This window comes from Chiloscyllium plagiosum, unplaced genomic scaffold (assembly GCF_037043375.1).
Source record: "Chiloscyllium plagiosum isolate Xiang-an unplaced genomic scaffold, Cpla_swu_hap1 HiC_scaffold_31, whole genome shotgun sequence".
In the NCBI taxonomy this organism is placed as follows: domain Eukaryota; kingdom Metazoa; phylum Chordata; class Chondrichthyes; order Orectolobiformes; family Hemiscylliidae; genus Chiloscyllium; species Chiloscyllium plagiosum.
This window is the reverse complement of record NW_028270169.1, coordinates 41,953,077-41,974,471: the sequence shown is the minus strand read 5'-3', so window position 1 is coordinate 41,974,471 and position 21,395 is coordinate 41,953,077. Positions and strand designations below refer to the sequence as shown.

Genomic DNA, 21,395 nt, shown 5'->3' with positions numbered 1-21,395 from the left:
TTCAATCTCCAGATCCAGAAAATAGCACTGCCTTATTCCTCTACAAAACAATGCTCCAGGTTAAATTAATACTTATGGCCTACATTTTAAGTTTAATCAAGAAACATATCTCAATACAACATATAATCAAGAAAGAACCCACTCTACTCACTACAGCAGACTTCCTGTAAGGCTATGTTTAAATTGATAAGGTTCCCCACGGTAGGCTTATTTAGAAAGTTAGGAGGTATGAGATGCAGGGAAATTTGGCTGTCTGGATAGAGAATTGGTTGGCCGAAAGAAGACTGCGAATGGTAGTGGATGGAAAGTATTCCGCCTGGAAGTTGTTGACCAGTGGTCTGTTCTTCGGCTTCTGCTCTTTGTAGTTTTTATAAATGCCTTGGATGAAGAAGTGGAAGGGTAGGTTAGTAAGTTTACCAATGACACAAAGGATGGTGTTGTTGAGATAGTGTCGAGGGCTGTTGTAGATTACAACAAGACATTGACAGGATGCAGAGCTGGCCTGAGATGTGGCACATGGAGTTTAATCTGGATAAATGTGAAGTAATTCATTTTGAAAGGTTGAATTTGAATGCTGAATACAGGGTTAAAGGCAGGATTCTTGGCACTGTGGAGGAACAACGGGATCTTGGTGTCCACGTACATAGATCCCTCAAAGTTACCACCCAAGTTGATAGGATTGTTAAGAAGGCGTATGATGTTTTGGCTTTCATGAACAGGGGGATTGAGTTTAAGAGCCACAAGGTTTTGCTGATTCTCTATAAAACCCTGGTTAGACCACACTTGGAATATTGTTCCATTCTGGTCGCCTCATTATAGGAAGGACATAGATGCTTTACAGAGGGTGCAGAGGAGATTTACCAGGATTGCTGCCTGGATTGAAGGGGCTTATCTTATGAAGAGAGGTTGAGTGAGCTAAGGCATTTCACACTGGAGAGAAGAAGGAAGAGAGGTGACTTAATAGAGGTGTATACTGTAATGAGAGGCATAGATAGAGTAGATAGCCAGAGACTTTTCCCCAGGGCAGAAATGGCTATCATCAGGTGTGAAAATTTTAAGTGATTGGAGGAAGGTTTAAGGGAGATATCAGAGGTAGGATCTTTACGCAGAGTGATGGGTGCGTGGAATGTACTGCCATTGGTGGTAGTAGAGTCAGAGACATAGGGACATTTAAGCAACTGCTGGACAAGCACATGGACGGCAGCGAATTGAGGGGTGTGTAGGTTAGGTTGATCTTAGATTAAGATAAGTGCTCGGCGCAACATTGTGGGCCGAAGAGCCTGTATTGTGCTGTACTGTTCTATGTTCTATGTTCTAAGGCCTGTACACAACTCCCATCAGGGTCTTTTTTCACTTTGTTGTTTCTCAACTCTACCCACAGAATCTACACCTTCCAACTCTATACCACTTCCTGCTATCAATTTAATTTCATTACTTACTAACACTTACATACACTGCATCCATTTAAGTACAACACCTTCAGTCGTGCATTAACTTCTCCCCCCCCCACCTTCTCATGGTTGTCCCCTGAACTGCTACGCCTCAAGTTAGATTCCTGACCTTTTCCACATTCTGTCCTATCACTTATTCTGGAAATTTTAATGATTTCTACTGAGCTCTCCCCTCCTTTAAATTTTTCCCCTAATTTTCTATGCAACTGAACTCACCCCAGCTATTTAGTTTAAAGCCCTATCAAAAGCCAAAGTTTTGTGATTCACTGGAACTCTGGTCCCAGAATGATTCAGGTGGAGCCCATCCCATTGGTACAGCTCCCTCCTTCCCCAATGTCCTATGAACCCAAACCTGTTTCTCCCACACACAATCTTTGAGCCATGCATTTATTCTTTAATCTTGTTGACCCTGCACCAATTTACTTGTGGCAAAGATAGTAATCAAGACATTTTTGGTTCTGCTTTTTAATTTGGTCCCTAGTTGGTCATGTTCCCTCAGCAGAATCTCCTTGCACTTTCTACCCATATCATTGGTACTTACATGGAGCATTTTAAATGGATCTTCCCCCTCCCATTCAAAGTTCCTTTGCAGCCCAGATGAGGTATCCTGAACCTGGGCACCAAGGAGGCAAGTGGGACTATTGATCCTGGCCACAGAGAACAGTGTCTGTTCACCTGACTATATTATCCTGATCATAGCTACACTTCTCTTCTCTTCCTCCTGTTGGAAGGCTCCCTGTACCATGGTGCTTTGGTTAGTTTGCTCCTCCTCCCAATAGCCCCACACTGATCCGCACAGGGAGCACGCATCTTAAACCAGTTAGAAAAGCTCAAGGGCTGAGCTTCCTTCAGCATTACCTCCTGGGTCCCTCTACCTGCCTCATTCATAGCTATACATTCTGTCCCTAAACATTGATCAAATTTCAGGCGGTTAATCTAAGGAGTGTGACTGCCTTCAGAAAATTATCGTCCAGGTAACTCTCCCCATCGTGATGCATTGCAGCGTTTGTAGTTCAGACTCCAACTCATTAACTCTGAGCCGGAGTTCCTCAACCAACCAATACTTGCTACAGATGTAATCACTATGAACCACAGCTCCCTTATCATGCAGTTACAGCACATCGCCTGGCTTGACATCTCTCTTTTAACTACAGTTCGTTCTGCTTCAAAGTGCATTTCGTTAATGCAAATTCACTATAACATGATTGATAAATTGGGGATACTGTTTCTAAAGCTCAAACATTTAAAACGTGTGTTCGCTGTGATTACATGGTGAACACTTCAAGCGCTATTTCTAAAGCATGATTTTCCTATAATGCAGAGTTGCAGAAAGAACACAACCATCACATTATAGAAGAACTACCTGTACTTGGTTCGTTACTGGATTTTTAAAAATTTCATACTGGTCTTTTAATTTGTAGCCTGTATTTATAAATATCCCCTATTTATCTTCAATCTGAAAGCAACCTGTAATAAATAGTCAAATCAATAGCTATCACTGATCAATAAACTTATGGCTTACCCTTGATGTTACTCTTTTCTGCTGGGGTCCCTGATCCTGGGCTTCAACTTATCCTGTTAAAAAAAACCTTAGGAGCCACAAAAAAGCAAAAATCATCTCTAGTCCCTCTGGACTGACGGCCCATGCTGTCTCCAACTTCCCTGAACTACATACTCACTCGGGTTGTGTCTCAGTCTGCATGTGATCTCTCCCTCCCGACCATGCAAAGTTTACTCCCTGACTGATTAAAAACCACCCATTGCTGCCTTGAATATATATAATGACTCAACCTCAACAGTCCCCTTTGGTGAAGAATTCCACAGATTCAGAATATTATGAAATGAGAAATTCCTCCTGATCTCCATCCTAGACTCACCCATAAAGGGAAACAACCTTTCTGCAACTATCCCCCAAGAATCTTTTATGTCTCGATAAGGTCACCTCTCCTTCTTCTATGTTCCAATACGTACAGGTCCAATTTATCCAACCCTCGCCTTATGAGACATTCCATCCAAAGTGGTATCAGCCTGATGAACTTTCTCTGGTCTATCTCCAATGCCAGTTTATCCTTCATTCGATAAGAGGACCAAAACTGTTTGCAGTATTCCAGCTGTGGTCTGATTCGTGTCTTGTACAGTTTCAGCAAAACCTTCCTATTCTCATACTTTATTCCTTTGACATAAAGGCCAATATTCCATTTGCTTTCCCTGGTACCCGTTGAACTTGGATGCTAGCTTTTTGTGATTCATAGATGAAGACTCCTAAATCCCTCTGTTCTGTAGCTTTCTGCAGTTTTTTCAAGTTAAATCAGTTTCAGCTTTTCTATTCTTTATGCTAATCTCACATTTCCCCATATTATATCCCATCGCTAAGTTTTTGTCCACTCAATTAACCTGTACATATCCTTCTGCAGACTCATTGCTTCCCTTCCCATCTATTTTTGTGTCATCTGCAAACCAAGCTATTGTAAGTAATTATATCTCCGGCACTGATCCTTGTGGCACACCGTTAGTTACAGATTGTTTCCTGAAATGGCCCCCTTATCCCAACTCTCTGTCTTGTACTAGTTAGCCAATCCTCTATCCATGCTAATGTATTACCTCCAATACTTATTTTGTTAAGGAGAAAGTGAACACTGCAGATGCTGGAGATCAGAGTGGAGAGTGCGGTGCTGGAAAAGCACAGCAGTCAGGCAGCATCAGAGGAGCAGGAGAATCGATGCTTTGGGCATAAGCCACCCACATTCTTGGTGAAGGGTTTATGCACGAAATGTCAATTTTCCTGAACTTCGGATATTGCCTGACCTGCTGTGCTTTTCCAGTGCCACACTTTTCAAAACTTATTTTATTAAGTAGCCTAAATTTTATCAAGTGCATTCTTAAAATCTAAATCTATTACATCCACTGCTTACCCTTGAAATATTCTGCTTGTTAGCTCCTTAAAGAATTCTAGTAAATTTGTCAGGCATTATTTTCCCTTCATGAAGCCTTGCTGTCTCTGCTTGATATATTATGTGTTTCTATTTGCTCCACTATTACATCCTTTAGAATAGATTCTAACAGAACTTAAGCTAACTGGCCTATAGTTAGCTTAAGTTCTTTCTTTGTCTCTTTCCATTTCTAAATAAAAGTGTAATATTGGCAGTTTTCCAATTATCTGGGACTTCTCTAGAATTTAAGGGTTCCTAGACTTTTATCTCCAGTGCATTCATCATCTTTTCAGCTACTTCCTTTAGTATCCTAGGATACACCTCATTAGGTCCAGGGGACTTATTGGTCTTTCATCCATTAATTTCCGCTGCATTTTTCTCTAGTGCTAGTTATCGTATTTATTTAATTTTCTCCCTTGAATATTTAGTAATTTTGCGATGCTGGTAGTTTCTTCTACCATGAAAACTGTTGCAAAGTATTTATTCCATTTTTCTGCCATTTCCTGGCTCATCATTAATATTCCCTTAGCCGTATTCTCTAAGTCTATGTTCACTTTGACTTCTTTCTTCTTTTTTCTATATTTCAATAAGTTTTTTCCAGTCCATCATGATATTGCTTGCAAGTTTACCCTCAAAGGTTATCCCACGTTAAAACTTCTTTGGGCATCTTTTGTTGATTTTCAGAACTTTCCCGATCTCTGGTTTACCACTAATCTTTGCCACATTACATTTTTTTTTCAATTTGATGCTATCCTCAATTTCCTTGATTAACCATGGTTGGCTTATTCCCATCCTAGAATCCTTCTTCCTCATTTGTTGTGAGCCAAGAGGAATAAACTGGCAGAGGAAGTGGTGGAGGCTGGTACAATTACGTCATCTAAAAGGCACCTGGATAGTTACATAAACAGTAAGGGTTTAGTGGGATATGGGCAAAATACTGGCAAATGGGACATATCTGATCAGCATGGACAGGGTGGACCGAGGGGTTTGTTTCTGCGCTGTACATCTCTATAACTATAAGAATTATTTTCTTAGAAGTCTGTCATTGATCTTCAATCACTTTTGCTGCTAACTCCCTTTGCCAGTTGACATCAGCCGGCTGTGCCCTCATTTTTTGTAATTACCAATATTTAAGTTTAGCACAGTTGTTTCTGACGTCAGTTCTTCCATTTCAAAATGAAGACTAAATCCTCGTGTGTTATGGTCACTGCTTCTGAAGCCTTTATTAAACCTAACTCATTGCACATCATGAGATCCAAAATAGCTTGAAATCTGGTTGGATCCATACCATATTGCTCTAGGAAACTGTCCTGAATACATGCTATGAACTCTTCCTCATGGCTTCCTCTGCCAATCTGACGATATGCGGGTGTGGTTTTATCAACGCCCGTATAATTTCAGCAAGACGTCCTTGCTCTTGTACTCAAATCCTCTTACAATGAAGGCCAACTAGCTTCACTGTCTGCTGCTCCACATAGACTGCAGTGATTCAAGAAAGCAACTCACTACCACAATCTCCAGGGCAATTAGCAATGGACAATAAATGTTGCCCCAACCAGTGACACCTTCATTCCATGAATTAAAAAATATTAAGGGATAAGGAGTTAAAAGTGCATGTATGGAGTTAATAAACACATCAGCTATGACTTAATTGAATGATGGAACGGGCTGACTAGGCTGAATAACCTTCTGTGTGTAGAAACACAACTGACTGGTTTGATCTCAGTGCCATGATATGGTTCAGGTATATCCAGCACATTTCTGTGCTGTGTTCCTCTGCTGGCTCACTGCACTCTCAATCAGTCAAGCTGATTGTCTCATCCCTCAGGGCTGTAATATCCATCTCTGTTCAATTCCCCTTACTGCTATGTCACTTGCTTATGAACAGGCACCACGTTTTTATGCTTCTTACACTTTTAAAGTTAAACATGAATAATTTTGGAAATAAAATATTGCTGTTCAACAATGGAAAATGTGAATGCTGTATTGGAAATCCTAGCATATCTGCCCATTCTCTGGAAGGACTTTCAAAGTGTATGAAGATACTCCCACCTTCTTTCCTCTTTCGTCACTGACACAATAACAACTATCATTCAATGCAAATTCCCAAATTGAGCTTCCAAGGAATGTACTTCCAAAATTTACGCTTCAGAAAATGACCAAACTGTTGTTTGACATCTGACAAGGACATGGAAACACTGAGAAGAAATACACCAGAAACAGCTTTCATCCATTTCAATTTCCAACTTGTATTCCAAATGCCTGGATTACTGGCCAGTTCATGCCAGGTGAGTCCTAGGACTCAGTTCAATTTATCGTGTTTTGTCTCATTTCAGAAAGCATTAGACTAATTTACCTTAGTCTTCAGGAAAAAGAAAGACACTGCTATGTTCCTGCTTTTAGTGGGTTTTGCCGAATGCATTAATTTTAGTGAGTTCTGCTAGATTCACTGATTTCAGTTGCTATTATGAGATTCACTGATTTCAGTTGGTGCTGTGGGATTCATTGACTTCAGTGAGTGCTGCTTTGCTGACTTTATCAGTGCGTGATGTATGATATCACATAAAAATAAAAACAAACTCAAGTTATGATTTCATACAAGAGAATGAAATTGACCAAACCACAAGGAACAATAGGTAAAAGTGGACAAGATAGGTGAGAGCAGAAAACTAGTTAGAATTGAATTAAAGTGGCTCCCTGAACATAGAGCAGGCAAACTGGAATAGCTATTGAAACAGAATATACAAAATGGCTGAAGATGCTAATACATAGCTTGAGGATTTTGATGAGAATGATGATGTATGAAAGCGTTGATGGTAGTTGGCCAGGATTGATGATAAATGGGCAGGGTTGAAGATGGGTGTGTAGGATTGATTATGCATGGGCTGAGGAATTTAGTCAGAATAAAAGATGACAGATGAGCAGAACTGATTATAGATAAGCAGGGTTGATAATAGATGATAAATGAGAAAGGTTGATGATAGATGAGTAGGATAGATAGTAAATGGCAAGGTTGATGATAGGTGATAAATAAGAAGAGTTGATGATAGTTGAGTAGAGTTGATGATGGATGAGTAGGATTGATGGTAAATTGGCAGGGTTGATGATGGATGAGTAGGATTAATGATAAATGGACAGTTAGTGAAAGATGATAGATAAGCAAAATTGATTATATCAGATAGATGCGCGGGGTGTATAATATCGAGTTTGATAATACATGAGCATCTATTGAGAAGAGATGGGCTTGATGGATTTGTTGTTCTTTGCTAGTTTCAAAACTTGCCCTGTTCATAACACTGGTATGTTTATTCAGCTCTGTGTGCATACGAAAGCAGACAGATTTATCATGATTAATTGTTCCAGTTAATTATTAATCTCTGTTATTGTCTACTAGAAAAATTAATCCATTAATTGTTGACATGCATGCAGCACTTCTAATGGCTCATTACACACAAACAGGAAAGAGCTAACCTTGCATCTCTAAAACATGAACTCAAGGCAAGTACAAACTTGGAGGGAGAGAAACGTTTTCTCTGCATTAAGATACTGCATGGAATTTCACCCTTAGGGCTACATGTCTACCTGGTGTGGTTTCTGCTGTTGAGGAAGAGAAATCATGTAAGATTGCAGTATTAAAGGTACTTTGCTTCTGTACATAGAGTCCAAAGACCTTCAAAGGCAAAAATTATTTTATAGCTCAACAGTAAGTATTGATATCTATTTGTATGGAAAGGCCCCTAACCTCAGCAGCAAATTTAATGATGATGGTGATCTTGGGTGTCTCAACACCTTCCACTAGGTGGATCTGGGAGCTCTGGTAAGGAAGCAAGCAGGAGGAAAGTGGGCTTATTCGCCAATGTAACAGGAATGTCACTCCAGTAGGACAGCATAGGTGACAGCTGTAGGCTACAATAAAACCATTTTCTTACCATTCCCTTACCCAATTTAGGAAAGGATTGGAGAGAAAAATGGTTGCAATAAACTAACCATTCACATAGACATCAAGCGCCAGCAACCTATGTGACAATGGGCATCACCGTTATATCCATTCATTGGCTTTCCTACATAAACTCCATTCAATTAAATTTGGGTACCGTCTCACAGTACCCAAAGATTCCTTCATTGTACCAAAGACAGATTTTCTCTGCAGCTTCTGAACTAGGCCATCTGAATTAGGCCAGAAGCCCACATTATATGAGAAAACATTACATTAGCAAGTTTTGAAAAGATTTGTAGCTTAGGTTGAGGTTCTGGATGCAGTTTTGCTTGCTGAGCTGGAAGATTCATTTTCAGGCGTTTCATCACCATACTAGGGAACATCTTCAGTGAGACTCTGGACTAAGCACTGCTGGTGTTTCCTGTTTTCTATTCATATGTTTGGGGCTCCTTGGGTTGGTGATGTCATTTCCTGTGGTGATGTCATTTCCTATGGTGATACCATTTCTTGTTCTTTTTCTCAGGGGGTGGTAAATGGGGTCCAAGTCAATGTGTTTGTTGATACAGTTCCGATTGGAATGCCGTGCTTCTAGGAATTCTTGTGCGTGTCTCTTTTTGGCTTGTCCTAGGATGGATGTGTTGTCTCAGTCAAAGTGGTGTCCTTCCTTATCTATATGTAAGGATACTAGTAAGAGAGAGTCATGTCATTTTGTGGCTAGTTGATGTTCGTGCATTCTGGTGGCTAGTTTTCTGCCTGTTTGTCCAGGCAGAAACCTCCCCTTAACATTCCACTAACCAAAAGAATAGCAGAGCAAAATGGCCGCAGAATGCTTAGATAAATGTTTTAATGATGCCCACAACAGACTCCGTAATTACAACCAGGACATTTTCCATCAAAAATATTTACTCACTCATGCAACAGACCACAAATGGACACAGTACAACAAGCGATAGATATTAGATAGTGACAAACACAGAAAATGAAAAAACTAGACCTGCAGAAAAGAACGAGACAAACTTGGACAAAATAACAACACTGACAACACAGAAGCGTGGATAAAAAAACTCATCTGACTGACCCCCTAATCGACACTGAAAAAGCCATCTTAGTAGGAGGATTAAATTTCAACTTCCAGGATGCTGACAAGAAAGGTTTCTTAGCAGCATTAGTAACAACATATGAAGACAACCAACTTACAGAAGAAACTCAGCAAACTATCAAACAGGTAGTTGCACTAACATTAAGCAGGAAAAAGGAAGGAAACATACTCAATACACTAGAAAGCACTAGAAAGACTAAAAAACACATTGTTATCCTACCTGCAGACAAAGGACGCTTGACAGTCATTTTAAATCAAAGAGACTACATTGGAGAAGCAAATGCACTACTTGTAGATATCAACACTTACCAACAAGTGGCGGTAGACCCGACCTCACAACTAGAGAACTGAATCACAGCTCTACTCAAAAGACTTCAGAATTCTGGAGAAATAAATAAGACTGACTTCCAAAAAGTGAAACCAGATGGATCCAACACACCACGCTGCTATGGATTACCCAAAATCCATAAACCAGGAGCCCTCCCCTCATACCCATAGTCTCGCTAGCTGGAACACCAACTTACAGATTGGTCAAAGAGCTACGCCAAAGACTAAAACACTTAGTAGAAGACTCACACCACTCCATCCACTCCACCCAAGAATCCCTGAAGACCATCAAAGACACCAAGATAGAAGAGGATGAAGTAATGGTCTCTTTTGATGTAACAGCCCTGTTCACATCAATCTACATCAACCTAGCCAAAGAAACACTGACTACACTTTGAGAAGACCCAAAGATACATACTCCAAACACCATCAACTTCATCAGCAAGGAGAGTATCGTCAAGCTAGTGGACCTATGCCTTACCATCCACTTCACCTTCAACAACAAAACCTACAGACAAATTAACAGAACAACCATGGGATCTCCAATATCAGAATTATTAGCAGCAACAGTAATGCAGAGACTTGAACAGACAGCTCTGCCAACCATCCAACCCAAACTCTGGGTCTGCTACGTGGATGATACCTTTGTCATCACTAAATGAAACAAATTAGAGGAAACCTTCAAAACCACCAATAATACCCTTACTGGCATAAAATTCACTAAAGAGGAGGAAAACAACAAAAAACTATAATTCCTAGATGTCACAATAGAGTGAACAGCCAATGGGGAACTTCAAACCAGCGTCTACAGGAAAACAACACATACAGACCAAATATTGAACTACAGAAGCAATCATTGCAACACCAACAAAGGAAGCGGCATCAGAACATTATTTCAACAAGCCACCAAACACTGCAGCACAGAGGAACTACACAGAGCAGAGGAAAATCACCTATACGGTGTATTAAAAAGAATGGGTACCCAATGAACACAGTCTGTTGATTTCTCGGCAACAAACCCAAACAAGCAGACAAAACACGTCCATAAACCTAGCCACTTTCCCTTACATCAAAGACATCTCAGAAATGACTGCCAGACTACTCAGATCCCCTGGCATGATGGTAGCCCACAAACCCACCAATACACTAAAGCAGCAGCTAATGAACTTGAAAGACCCTATACAGGCAATGAGCAAAATTAATGTCATTCACAAAATACCGTGCAAGAACTGGAACAAACACTACGTTTGACAAACAGGCATAACGCTAGCCACCAGAATACATGAACATCAGCTAGCCACAAAATGACATGATCCTCTCTCACTAGTATCCTTACATACAGATAAGGATGGACACCACTTTGACTGGGACAACACATCCATCCTAGGACAAGCCAAACAGAGACACACACGAGAATTCCTAGAAGCACGGCATTCCAATCGGAACTGTATCAACAAACACATTGACTTGGACCCCATTTATCATCTGAGAAAAAGAACAAGAAATGGCATCACCATAGGAAATGATGTCACCACAGGAACTGACATCACCAACCCAAGGAGCCCCAAACATATAAATAGAAAGCAGGAAACATCAGCAGTGCTTCATCCAGAGTCTCATTAAAGATGTTACCTAGTATGGTGCTGAAACGCCTGAAAACAAACCTTCCAGCTCAGCGAGCAAACCTACATCCAAAAAATTATGTTCTCAGTTGTCCCTGGATCAAAGGGTAGTCTTGCATCAAAATGAGTTTAGGGTTGAGCTGTCAAAGCTAGAGGAACAATCAGAGGAGGCCAATCAGGGAAGTTTTGATAGACTATGATAGACTTAGATAAGGGAGACCTCTCTTTCCAACCTTATTATGAAAGGATTGAGTTTTGCAGTCTGGCCACTACTCTGGGAAGTCGAAAAGTGTGGTGTTGGAAAGCACAGCAGGTCACGCAGCATCCGATGAGCAGAAGAGTCGATGTTTCGGGCTTAATCTCTTCATCAGGAATGTCATACTGAATGTCTCTGACTCTCCAGCATCTGCAGTCCTCACTTTCCCCACCACTCTCGGAAGAGTTGGTAGAGCATTTTTACTGGGCAGCCAAGCAACAGTCAGTGTTCAGGGCAGCAGCAAGGGGCAGTATTGAAACTGCTGACCATGCTGGCCCCTATAGCCTGATGCTAAGGAACTAAACTGACCCCCTGTGGAGACCTGGAAATCGATTGGAAAATCTCAGTTGGTCCCTGTTAATAAGAATCTTTGTTTTGTGATTTTTCCTGTTTGGCAAATTTCTGTTGCATCTGTGTTTATTTTTCTTCAGTGCATGCCCATTCTATAGACTCAACCTCAATTTTTGAACTTTACTCAGCTAAAATATCTTTCAGCAATGTTTCCCAATTAATTACTCACTTCTTTGAGGCTGGCGTGGGTCTTTTAAAATTACATAGATGAGTGGATCTCCTGTGACAGTGGCATGAAGCATAGTTGGCATATAGCTTGCTTGTATCATCTTCTCGTTTTAACTAGGTGTTGAACATATAAAAGTATCATGGAAACTAAAACTATTGAACTCATCAATTCTGAATACATGCACTAAACATCCACCCTCTAATGACATGATCTTCTGGAGGTGTGCAAAAATTCCCCACCACTTGTGATGAAGGATTATAATTAGTCAATTCTAGCTGCTTGCGAACTCCTAGGCTTGACTAAAGGCAGTTGTGGCAGAAGTGCCTGACTTCCTTCTGAATTTTGTTAAGGGATATTTTATCTCTGTCAGACTGTACGGCTGCTCAGCACCAAGTTAAGGCAGTTCAAGAATCTCGAAAAACTAGCCTCCAAGTTCAGCAGGTAATGGGGAAGGCAAATGGACTGTTGACCTCTATTGGGAATAAAGGGAATGAAGTGTAAAACTAGGGAGATCCTGCCAAATTATCCAAGGCACTAGTCGACCAAACCTGGAATGGTGTGAAATGTTTTGGTCTCCCTATCTAAAGAAAGATATACTGTTATTGGAAGCAATTTAGAGAAGACTGACCAGGTCAATACTCTGCATGAAGGTATTTTCTTAGGAAGATAGTTTGAGTATGTTTGGTTGTCATTCATTAGACTTTAGAAGACTGGGAGGTAATCTTACTGAAACATTAAGATTCTCATGGGGCTTGAAGGGGTCAGCAAAGAGAGGATGTTTACCATTGTGAAGAGTTTAGGAGCAGAGGGCACAATGTCAGAATAAAGATCACGCATTTAAGACAGAGGTTTTCTTTCTCAAATGGTTGCAGATCTGTGCAATCCTTTACAACAAAGGGCCATTAAGGCTGGGTCATTAAATATTTTCAAGGCTGAGATAGTTTTTTAATCCGTAAGAAATTATGGGGGTTAAACGGGAAAGTGGAGTCCATCTCAATGAATGGTAGAGCAGACTCGATGGGCCGAATAGCCTACGTCTGCTCCGACGTGTTACGGTCCACTGCAGCACTTCAACTGACAGCAGGGTGCAATTACAGCCTGGCCAGTTTAACATGGGAATTTCCATTCTAAATGCGGACAGAGGAAATCCTCATGGGCAAGGTGCATCTGAGGAGAGATCTCTAGCATCCCCTTTGTTGCACTTTAGAGCGATTACGTGAGCACCTTTGAAGTTAATAAACATGCAGTATATGGTGCTGGTCATTATAAGCCACACTGGTTTATGCAGCTGGCTGACGTCCCGGCGTGGGGTTTGGGGAGCAGCGTTTTCGACAGGTGCAGTTGGGAATCGGTGGGCTCAGAGTGGGCACACACTGGTCTCGTTCTCTTTCACCTTCGCGGGGTTCAGAGATGGGAGCAACGGAGTGGGGTCGGTGCCGGCTCATGAACGACGAGGGCACTGCCTCCTCTATTGTTCCAAACAAACGGCCGATCCGATCCAGTTCCCAACCCCGTCTGCTCTGTCCTGGCTTCACTGGAGGTAACTCCAGCATCCCTCCTTAGCACAGCCTTTCAGGATTCCCTTGTCTAAAGAGCGGGCGACGATTGTAAGCCTGTCAATTTCTTGTCCCCCACCTGCAAATAAATATTTGTTAATTTCACAGCCTGGGGGAGGCTTCAATTTCAGTGTGAAATTAACAAGCTATCTGGGCGCTGGGATCTCCCTGCGGGGCGTGGGGGGGGGGGGGGGGGGGGGGTCTACAGCGATTTATGACAATGTGCCTGGTGCTGGTGCCTGTGTCTGTCCTACCTGCGGGCTCAGCTGCACCATCCTGCACAGCTTCTCCTCATCCTCCAACACATCCCTGAGCTGCCGGGTGCTGAGGATGCCGAAGCGGTCCCGGGACATGCTGCCGCCGCTGCTCAGCCCCCGGGAAGGCGAGAGGGACCGGCGGGCGCTAGTGGAGCCGGACCATGCGAGACACGGTCTAACCAGCGAACAGGGGCGGAGTGTGTGTGTGCGGGCAGGGGCGGGTCAGAGAGCTCCACACAGCCGCCAGGAGGGGCTGCAGCCCGGTACGGGGGAGCTATCGACACATTCAAGCCATAAGAACAAGTCAGAAAAGCAGCAAGCAACCACGGAAACGGAGAGAGCCAGCCAGCAGCAACACATTCGTCTTTATTATCTTTGACAGGTTACACGTCCCGAGCCGCAGAATCCCAATCTCCAGCCCCACTCAAGAGGGAAGCCAGGAAGACTTGCATTTATAAAGCGCCTTTCGCAGGCTACCCTGAAACATGTTACGTCCAACCACAGATTTTGAAATTGACTTTCCTTAACTACCGCAAATCTGGCTTGTTTCTAATTAAAAGAACAATTTACAAGAGAGCAGCTTTTTAAAAATAAAAATTCTAATCACCAGAGTTAAAGTATAATGATTGTTGTAGGAGGTGTGACCACCAATCTGAGCGCAGCAAACTCCAACCAACAGGAATGTGTTAATGACAGCCACGTCATTGGCTTCCAAACTCCTGGATTGGCGGGAGGAGTTCTCTTGTGGTGCAGTGGTAGTGCCCCAACCTCTGGACCTGGGTCCAAGTCCCACTTGCTCCAGAGCTGTTCAATAACATCCCTTAACGAGGATAATACAAAACGGACAGAGGCAGCATGCATGTAATGATAGCCCAGGGTCAGGAAGGAGAGAATAGTAATTAAATAAAACAGCAATTGCTGGAGAAACTCAGCAAGTCTGGCAGCATCCGTGGAGAGAGAAATAGAGCTAAAATTCTGTGTCCAGTGACGTTTCTTCAGAACAGAGGGTAGCTAGGAAAAGGAGAAATATATGCTGAAGACAGTTTGGGGGTTGTGTAAGGGGAAAAGTGTGTGATGGGTGGAGAAGGAGCCTGGGAGAAAAGACAGATGAAGGAATGGATAATGGTAAGGGAGGAAGAAATGCTGATAATAGGTACCATTACTAATGCACCCATCACATCCTTTTATCCTACACCACCCCACCTCTTGTCTTTTACTAGTTACCATCAGTTCTGAAGAAAGGACAGTAAACCTGAAACATTCACTCAGCCTTCTCTCCACAGATGCTGCCAGACCTGCTGAATTTTTCCAACAATTTCTGTTTTTGTTCAAGATTTCCAGCATTTGCAGTTCATTGTTTTATTGTAGAAGTTGTAAAAATTATCAGACTGGAGGAAGTGGGCTCCCCCAGTCTGTGCCAGAGTCACTGCTTTTCTTGATTTATATTCCATGACTACAGTGAATACATAATTTCAAAGTTTGCTGACAACACAAAACTTGAACATATTGTGAACTGTGAGAGGAATCGTGTGAAATGCAAAAGGACAGAAGCAAGCTGACGGAATGGTCAGATGAAGTTTAATGTTGAGAGGTGTGAAGTGATACATTTTGCTTGGAGAAATGAAGGAAAAAGACAATGTCAAATAAAGCCTGTATTTATAACGAGATGCAGGAGGAGAGAAAGCAAGGATTTATGTACACAAATTATTGAAGGTGATAGGGCAGGTTGAGGAAGCAGTTCTAAAGGAATCGTGGACCTTAGAAACAGGGATAGAGAGAACAAAATCAAGGAAGTTATAATGAACCTGTATAAACTTCAGGTTCAGGCTCAAGTTAAAAAATTGCATCCAGTTTTGGGCACCAAAGTGTAGGTACAATATGAAAGCATTAGACAGGGGCAGAAAAGATTGATGTGAATGGTCCTGGGGTGAACGATTTCAAATATGTGGATAGATTAGAGGAGCTAGGCTTATTCTCTTAGAGAAGGGAATGTTGAGAGAAGTCCTGATAAAGGTGTTCAAAGTGATGAGGGATGGAGACAGAGAAGAGAGGAAGAAACTGTTTGTGTTGCTGGAGGGGTTGAGCTCTAGAAGACATCCCTATATGGTGAATAGCCAAGACACAACAGAGAAATCAGAAAAAATATTACATACAGCAAATGATTAGGGTCTGGAAGACAGTGACAGGCAGAGATCAATTCAATTGTATTTTTCAAAAGAAAATTGGATCAGTACCTGAAGGGCAAAACATTTCAGGGCAAAGGGGAATAAAAATAGACTGACCATATTCTATAAAGTATGGAATGGGCTAGCAGGAATTGACAGACCTAGTGCCCTCCAGAAAAGATAAAACACAAGGTTAACATCCACACAAACTATAAAGATCACTTGTTTCCAAGAAAGTGCATCAATGATCTTTCCCAAGGACAATCCCACAATAGAATTTCAAGTGCATCACTTGAAATCACAGCTCCATCATTTGGAATCTTTAAGACTCAAATTCAGATTACTTCCATTTAAAGATTTTAATGATCAGGTCATTTCATTTCATTCCATTTCAACAGGTCATGCTTGGTATAGTTAATCCTAAATGATGGTGGAATGCAGATATTAGTTTGTGATGCTGGCACAACTAAAGCAGTATCAGAAACAGAATGGAAAGGGCTGATCATACATAGTTGATTTGATTTTGGAGAGAGTGGTATTGACATCGTGGGCTAAGTGATATCTCCTGTGTTCTAACCATTCTTTGATGAAAGTTAAAGGTTTGTCTTAGATTGAAATACTTGCCACATTTTAAAAAGTGAGAATAGCATTTGTCCAGAAATATAAATAAATCCTTGTGAATTATAGATAAATTGCACAAATCAGTTAATTTTGTTTTTTGCTCATTTTGACATTTTTGGTGAATTATTTTTCAGATTTCTGTCAAAAATAATTGTACCCAAAATTATTTGATGTTCAACTGATGTTTGAAATTACCTTCAGGACGTATTTGCAATATTTCTTGATTCTCTGTGGATTGCAGTTTTCTGAATAAAATGTGAAAAATTGCTGATATATTCAAATGCAATACTTTATCAGCTCCTGGGATTTATTAGGGATTATCTTTCATCTGTTAATTTATAAAGGCACTCTGAAAAATTAAATCTTCCCTTTGAATTTTTAAAGCCCTTTTTAGAAAATGAACATTATTTACAGAGTAATTGTACAAAGAATGATCTTTTCATTTGATATCTGCCCAGAAATTGGGAGATCCCTTTCTAATGGAAAAGTCAGGATAAAGCATGCTTTTATTTTTCAGGGAATGTTGCATGCTGTTGGTCATTGCATAAAGTAGATGGAATACTTTACACCAAAATCAGCACATCCCCTGCCAATGCACATGAATAGGAATCACTGCATTTGAAGTCATCATCATGTTCCCACACCACTCTGGAACTGGAAGTAAAATGTGAAGAGGCACTAGGGAAGTTCAAATTTATTCCTTGTTTCTCTTTATATTTTAATGGGGTAATCTGTGGCTACACTTACATAATGGATAAATAGGATGTGATAATACTTTTGAATACTGTTGGGAACAAGTCTGGAGGGGTAAATAATTAGCTTGTCTGAGATTGATATGACAGAATTTGAATTTTTTTTAAATGTGCCTTTTTTCAATTCAATGTAAAGCTAACCAAGTGTCAAGCTATGAAGTAACAGACCAGCTAAGTCTCCTGAGTTGATCAAATTTAAGATGTTAGTGTACACAAATCAATGAAATAATAATTATTATTAAAAAACTGATTCTTAAATATGGTGACAGAAACATATACTAGCATGGAAATTAACAAAGCAAGTTACAGGGTGTCAGAAGATAGAATTTGAAAATTAAAACTGATAAAAGAAAATACATTACAAAGTTCCTTTCTTCATCTGGAAGTCCAGTGATACTGTGGCCAATGTAATTTGGTTGTTTTTCTCTCCTTTAAAACCCGCAGTCGGTCTTTTTTTTACTGACGATATGTTTGGCACTTGAAGTTGCATTATTTTTTTAATTTGCTATCTTTTCTATGTTTGCAAAAGAAATAAGTTTGAGCTGAACAAGAATTGTCAAGACGGGTCCCTTTTTATAGTATTATTCATGAGATGTGGAATGTAATGGCTGGGCAAGCATTTATTGTCCATCTTTAATTACTAGTGAGAAAGTAGCGAAGAGCTGCCTTCTTGAACTGCTGTAGTCCAGATCAAGTTATTGCAGTGACAAGGTAATGGCAGGTGTAAAAATATTCTGAGTGGGACCAATGGGATGCAACACTGAAAAGTGTTAAAGAAACCTCAAACAGACTGGACTGTGATATTTTGTGACAACAAAGATGATGAGGGGCTGATGACTCTGTGCTCAACAGCAAGCCACCCACCACATGTCCCAAATTTCAGACATAATTTGGATCTTTTCCATTGAAAGGTACATAAGGGTCAGGTGTTTAAAAGCCACTTTAAACTCTACTGAAGTGTACTTGTGTGTAAAAACCTACTTTAGTGTGTTATGTCAAAGGTCGATCCACTAGTCAATCCTATATTGCAGGTAAAGATATTAACCAGGCAGACTACCTTGTACACAAGTTAAAGAGGAAACAGGATAATAAAAGGACTCTCTCTCACAAAGAATGCCAGAATTCAGTTCTGGTCAAAAGATATCAGAACAAAAGAATCACAACCAATCAGCAAATCTAAGGATCACGAAGCTAACTGTTCACCCACTAATATCAGCATTACCGGTAATCTCGACTTCAATGCCTGCAACGTTCAACTATCTGCTCTTCACAAGTGATTCTGAGACTGATCAGTATGTCACATCTTCTGTTTACTTTTGTCTGTTTAGACTTGCCCCTTGTTTCTAATTTGTGAGTATGTGTGTTTTGTTACTAATTCTTTTCACATTTTGTAATTAATAAACTCACTCTTTATTAATTCAAGAAAACCTGGTTAAATTAACTCCTTTCAAAACTTGAATTCATTTGGGTCTGGGAGAAAGCTACATACAACGGAAGAGAAGCTAGTTCAACACTCCTCACCCAGTTCTTTAACCGTGTGGCATATCTCAGCTGTATTGTTGTTGTGCCACAAAGCATGATGGAGGGTATCCTCTGTGTGAAGATGGAACATTGTTATCACAAGGATGGTACAATATTACTGTTACCAATTGTCATGGATAAATTCATCTGCGACAGGTTGGTTGATGAGGATCAGGAAAAGTAAATTTTTCTTTCGTGTTGGTTCCCTCATGATCTACCACAAACCCAGAAATAGGGAAGGTAGATGGTAATTAGCAGAAAGTTTCCTTTCCCATGTTTGACCTGATGCTATGAGACTTTGTAAAACATGACATCAATGTTAAGGACTGTTGGGGCAACTCTATCCTGACTGTGTACCACTGTGCTGCCTGCTCTGTAGGTCTGGACTGCTGGTGGAACAGAAGATTCTCAGAAATTATGAAATCATGTCTGGGATTTTGCCTATAAGGGATGAATCTTAACTTATGTAAGATGTTTATGTCAGGCTGTTGCTTCACCAATCTATGAGACATTTCCCCCAATATTAGCACAAATCCTCAGGTATTAAGAAGGAGGCATTTGGAGGATTGCTGTTTCCAATGCATGGTGGATGCTGGGTAGTCTGCCTGGTTTCATTCCTCTACTTAGATTTTGTAGCAACTGGGTAACATGCAAGGCCATTTCAGCGAATATTTACGAGTCAATCACATTGCTGTCTGAGTCACATATATAGACCAGGCCAGGTAAAGTTAGCTGATTTTTTTTTCCTGAAGGACATTGATGAGCTATTTTGGCTTTTACAACAATCAACAATAACTTTATGGCCTCCATTAGCCTGGAGTTTTGTTACAGATTTATTAATTGGATTCAAGATATTGTTCCACCCTGCAGGCTTTTTTGATGTTACTGCCTTATTTTTTGTAACAAATAGACAAGCTTATAATGTTTGTTCTTTGCAGGTGTGGATTTGATTGCATGACAGCCAATCCATCCAAAAGAAGTTTTGATCTCCCATTGTCAAAGCCACTAAGATGCCATTGAAACAAAAGGTGGAAACTTTTTCTTCAGTGTGCTTTATTGCATAATAGGTTTCAATCAGTTTTGGTTCTCTCTGGTAGTTAACACAGATGAGGCTTTTTCCAGGTATAATGAGTTCTGCTATAACATATTCTCGTGCAATCCCATGTTATAAAAAATTGTGTAGTAGCAGCACCATTTAAACTAATGTGATTGGAATCACGTTATAAGCAATAAACATTTTCAAAGTTTGCACTTTAGAAAAAGTATCCCCAATTTGTCAATTGCATTATAGTGAATTCACATTAACGAGACACGTGTTATAGGAGAATGACCTGTAGTTCAAACAGTAACAATTATTAAAATTCTGCAGAGGCTCTGCCCAAACATGTCTACTGTTAATTCACATCAGAGTTTTAACCTCTCTGATAGGTTAGATAATCTCAGCAACCGTCTTGTCCTACATAAAGATGTTTTATTTTTTAAATGAAAGTTTTGGGAATTTAACCAGTCAATGGAATTAAGCATTAATTATCCATTCATGAAAATGCCCAGTTCCATCTCCAAAACATGATTTGCATTTGACTGCTTGATAAAATACAGCTGAGAATTCTTTCTGGGTAGAGAATAAGATGTTTAAAGCAATATGTCACTCTTACAATCAGGCAGTAGAGGGCAGTATTATTCTCTGTAAAACTGTGGAGTTCTCAGTGAAGTGTAAAAAAGACTATAATAATGCAGTAATAGCCCTATCTCTCGGCCAGAATACCAATTTGCTCCAGAAATGAATCATCACATCTCTGAACACGTTGATTAAAGTACCTATAATATCGTATTTGAGGTAGTTAAATGTAATTCACATTCAATGATTTGATTTTTAAAGTAGAACTATTTCTTCCGATGTTCAGGTTTGTGTGTATGCAGATCTACGGTATGTTTATTTATGTGTGTATTTTATATATGAACATTTATGTCTGTATAGGTGTACAGATGTAGGAGGAGAAGTAGGCCATTTGAACCCTCAACCCTGCTCCACCATTCCAAGCTTTTACTGACTATCCAACCCAATATTATTTTTATTAACTATTCCCATATGCCTTGATGACCTTAATGATCATTATTTTTAGATACTATCTTGAAGATATTCAATGATTGAGCTTTCCAAAGATTAACTTGGAATTAACTTGGATTAAGTGAAGTAATTCCTCCTCCTCTCAATCCTAAATATGTTGCCACCTAAACTGAGACTGTATTCCCAGAGTTAGAGGAAACAATCTTTTTGCATTAACAGCGCATCCCTTTATGAATTTTGTAAGTTTCTAAGAGGTTGTTTCTCATTCTTCGAAACTTCAGTGAATACAGGCCCAGGCTCCTTATAGGACAGT

General features: G+C 40.3%; 1 protein-coding gene across 3 annotated transcripts in view; it reads right to left on the bottom strand.

The window, feature by feature from the left end:
* Window positions 1–14,104, bottom strand: part of LOC122564113 (vacuolar protein sorting-associated protein 37D) — a 73,293-nt gene extending 59,189 nt beyond the window's left edge. For 2 of the 3 annotated variants that reach the window (XR_015752386.1, XM_043718697.2), the window contains exon 1: window positions 13,953–14,104. Coding sequence is in view for 1 of the 3 variants with exons in the window: in XM_043718697.2 (XP_043574632.1) it covers window positions 13,953–14,051 (99 nt within the window). In the remaining 2 variants the exon portion in view is untranslated. Of the gene's footprint in view, window positions 1–12,142; window positions 12,256–13,952 lie in introns of all 3 variants that reach the window. The other variant, XR_015752387.1, reaches the window with a different exon arrangement.
* Window positions 14,105–21,395: the final 7,291 nt, after the last annotated feature.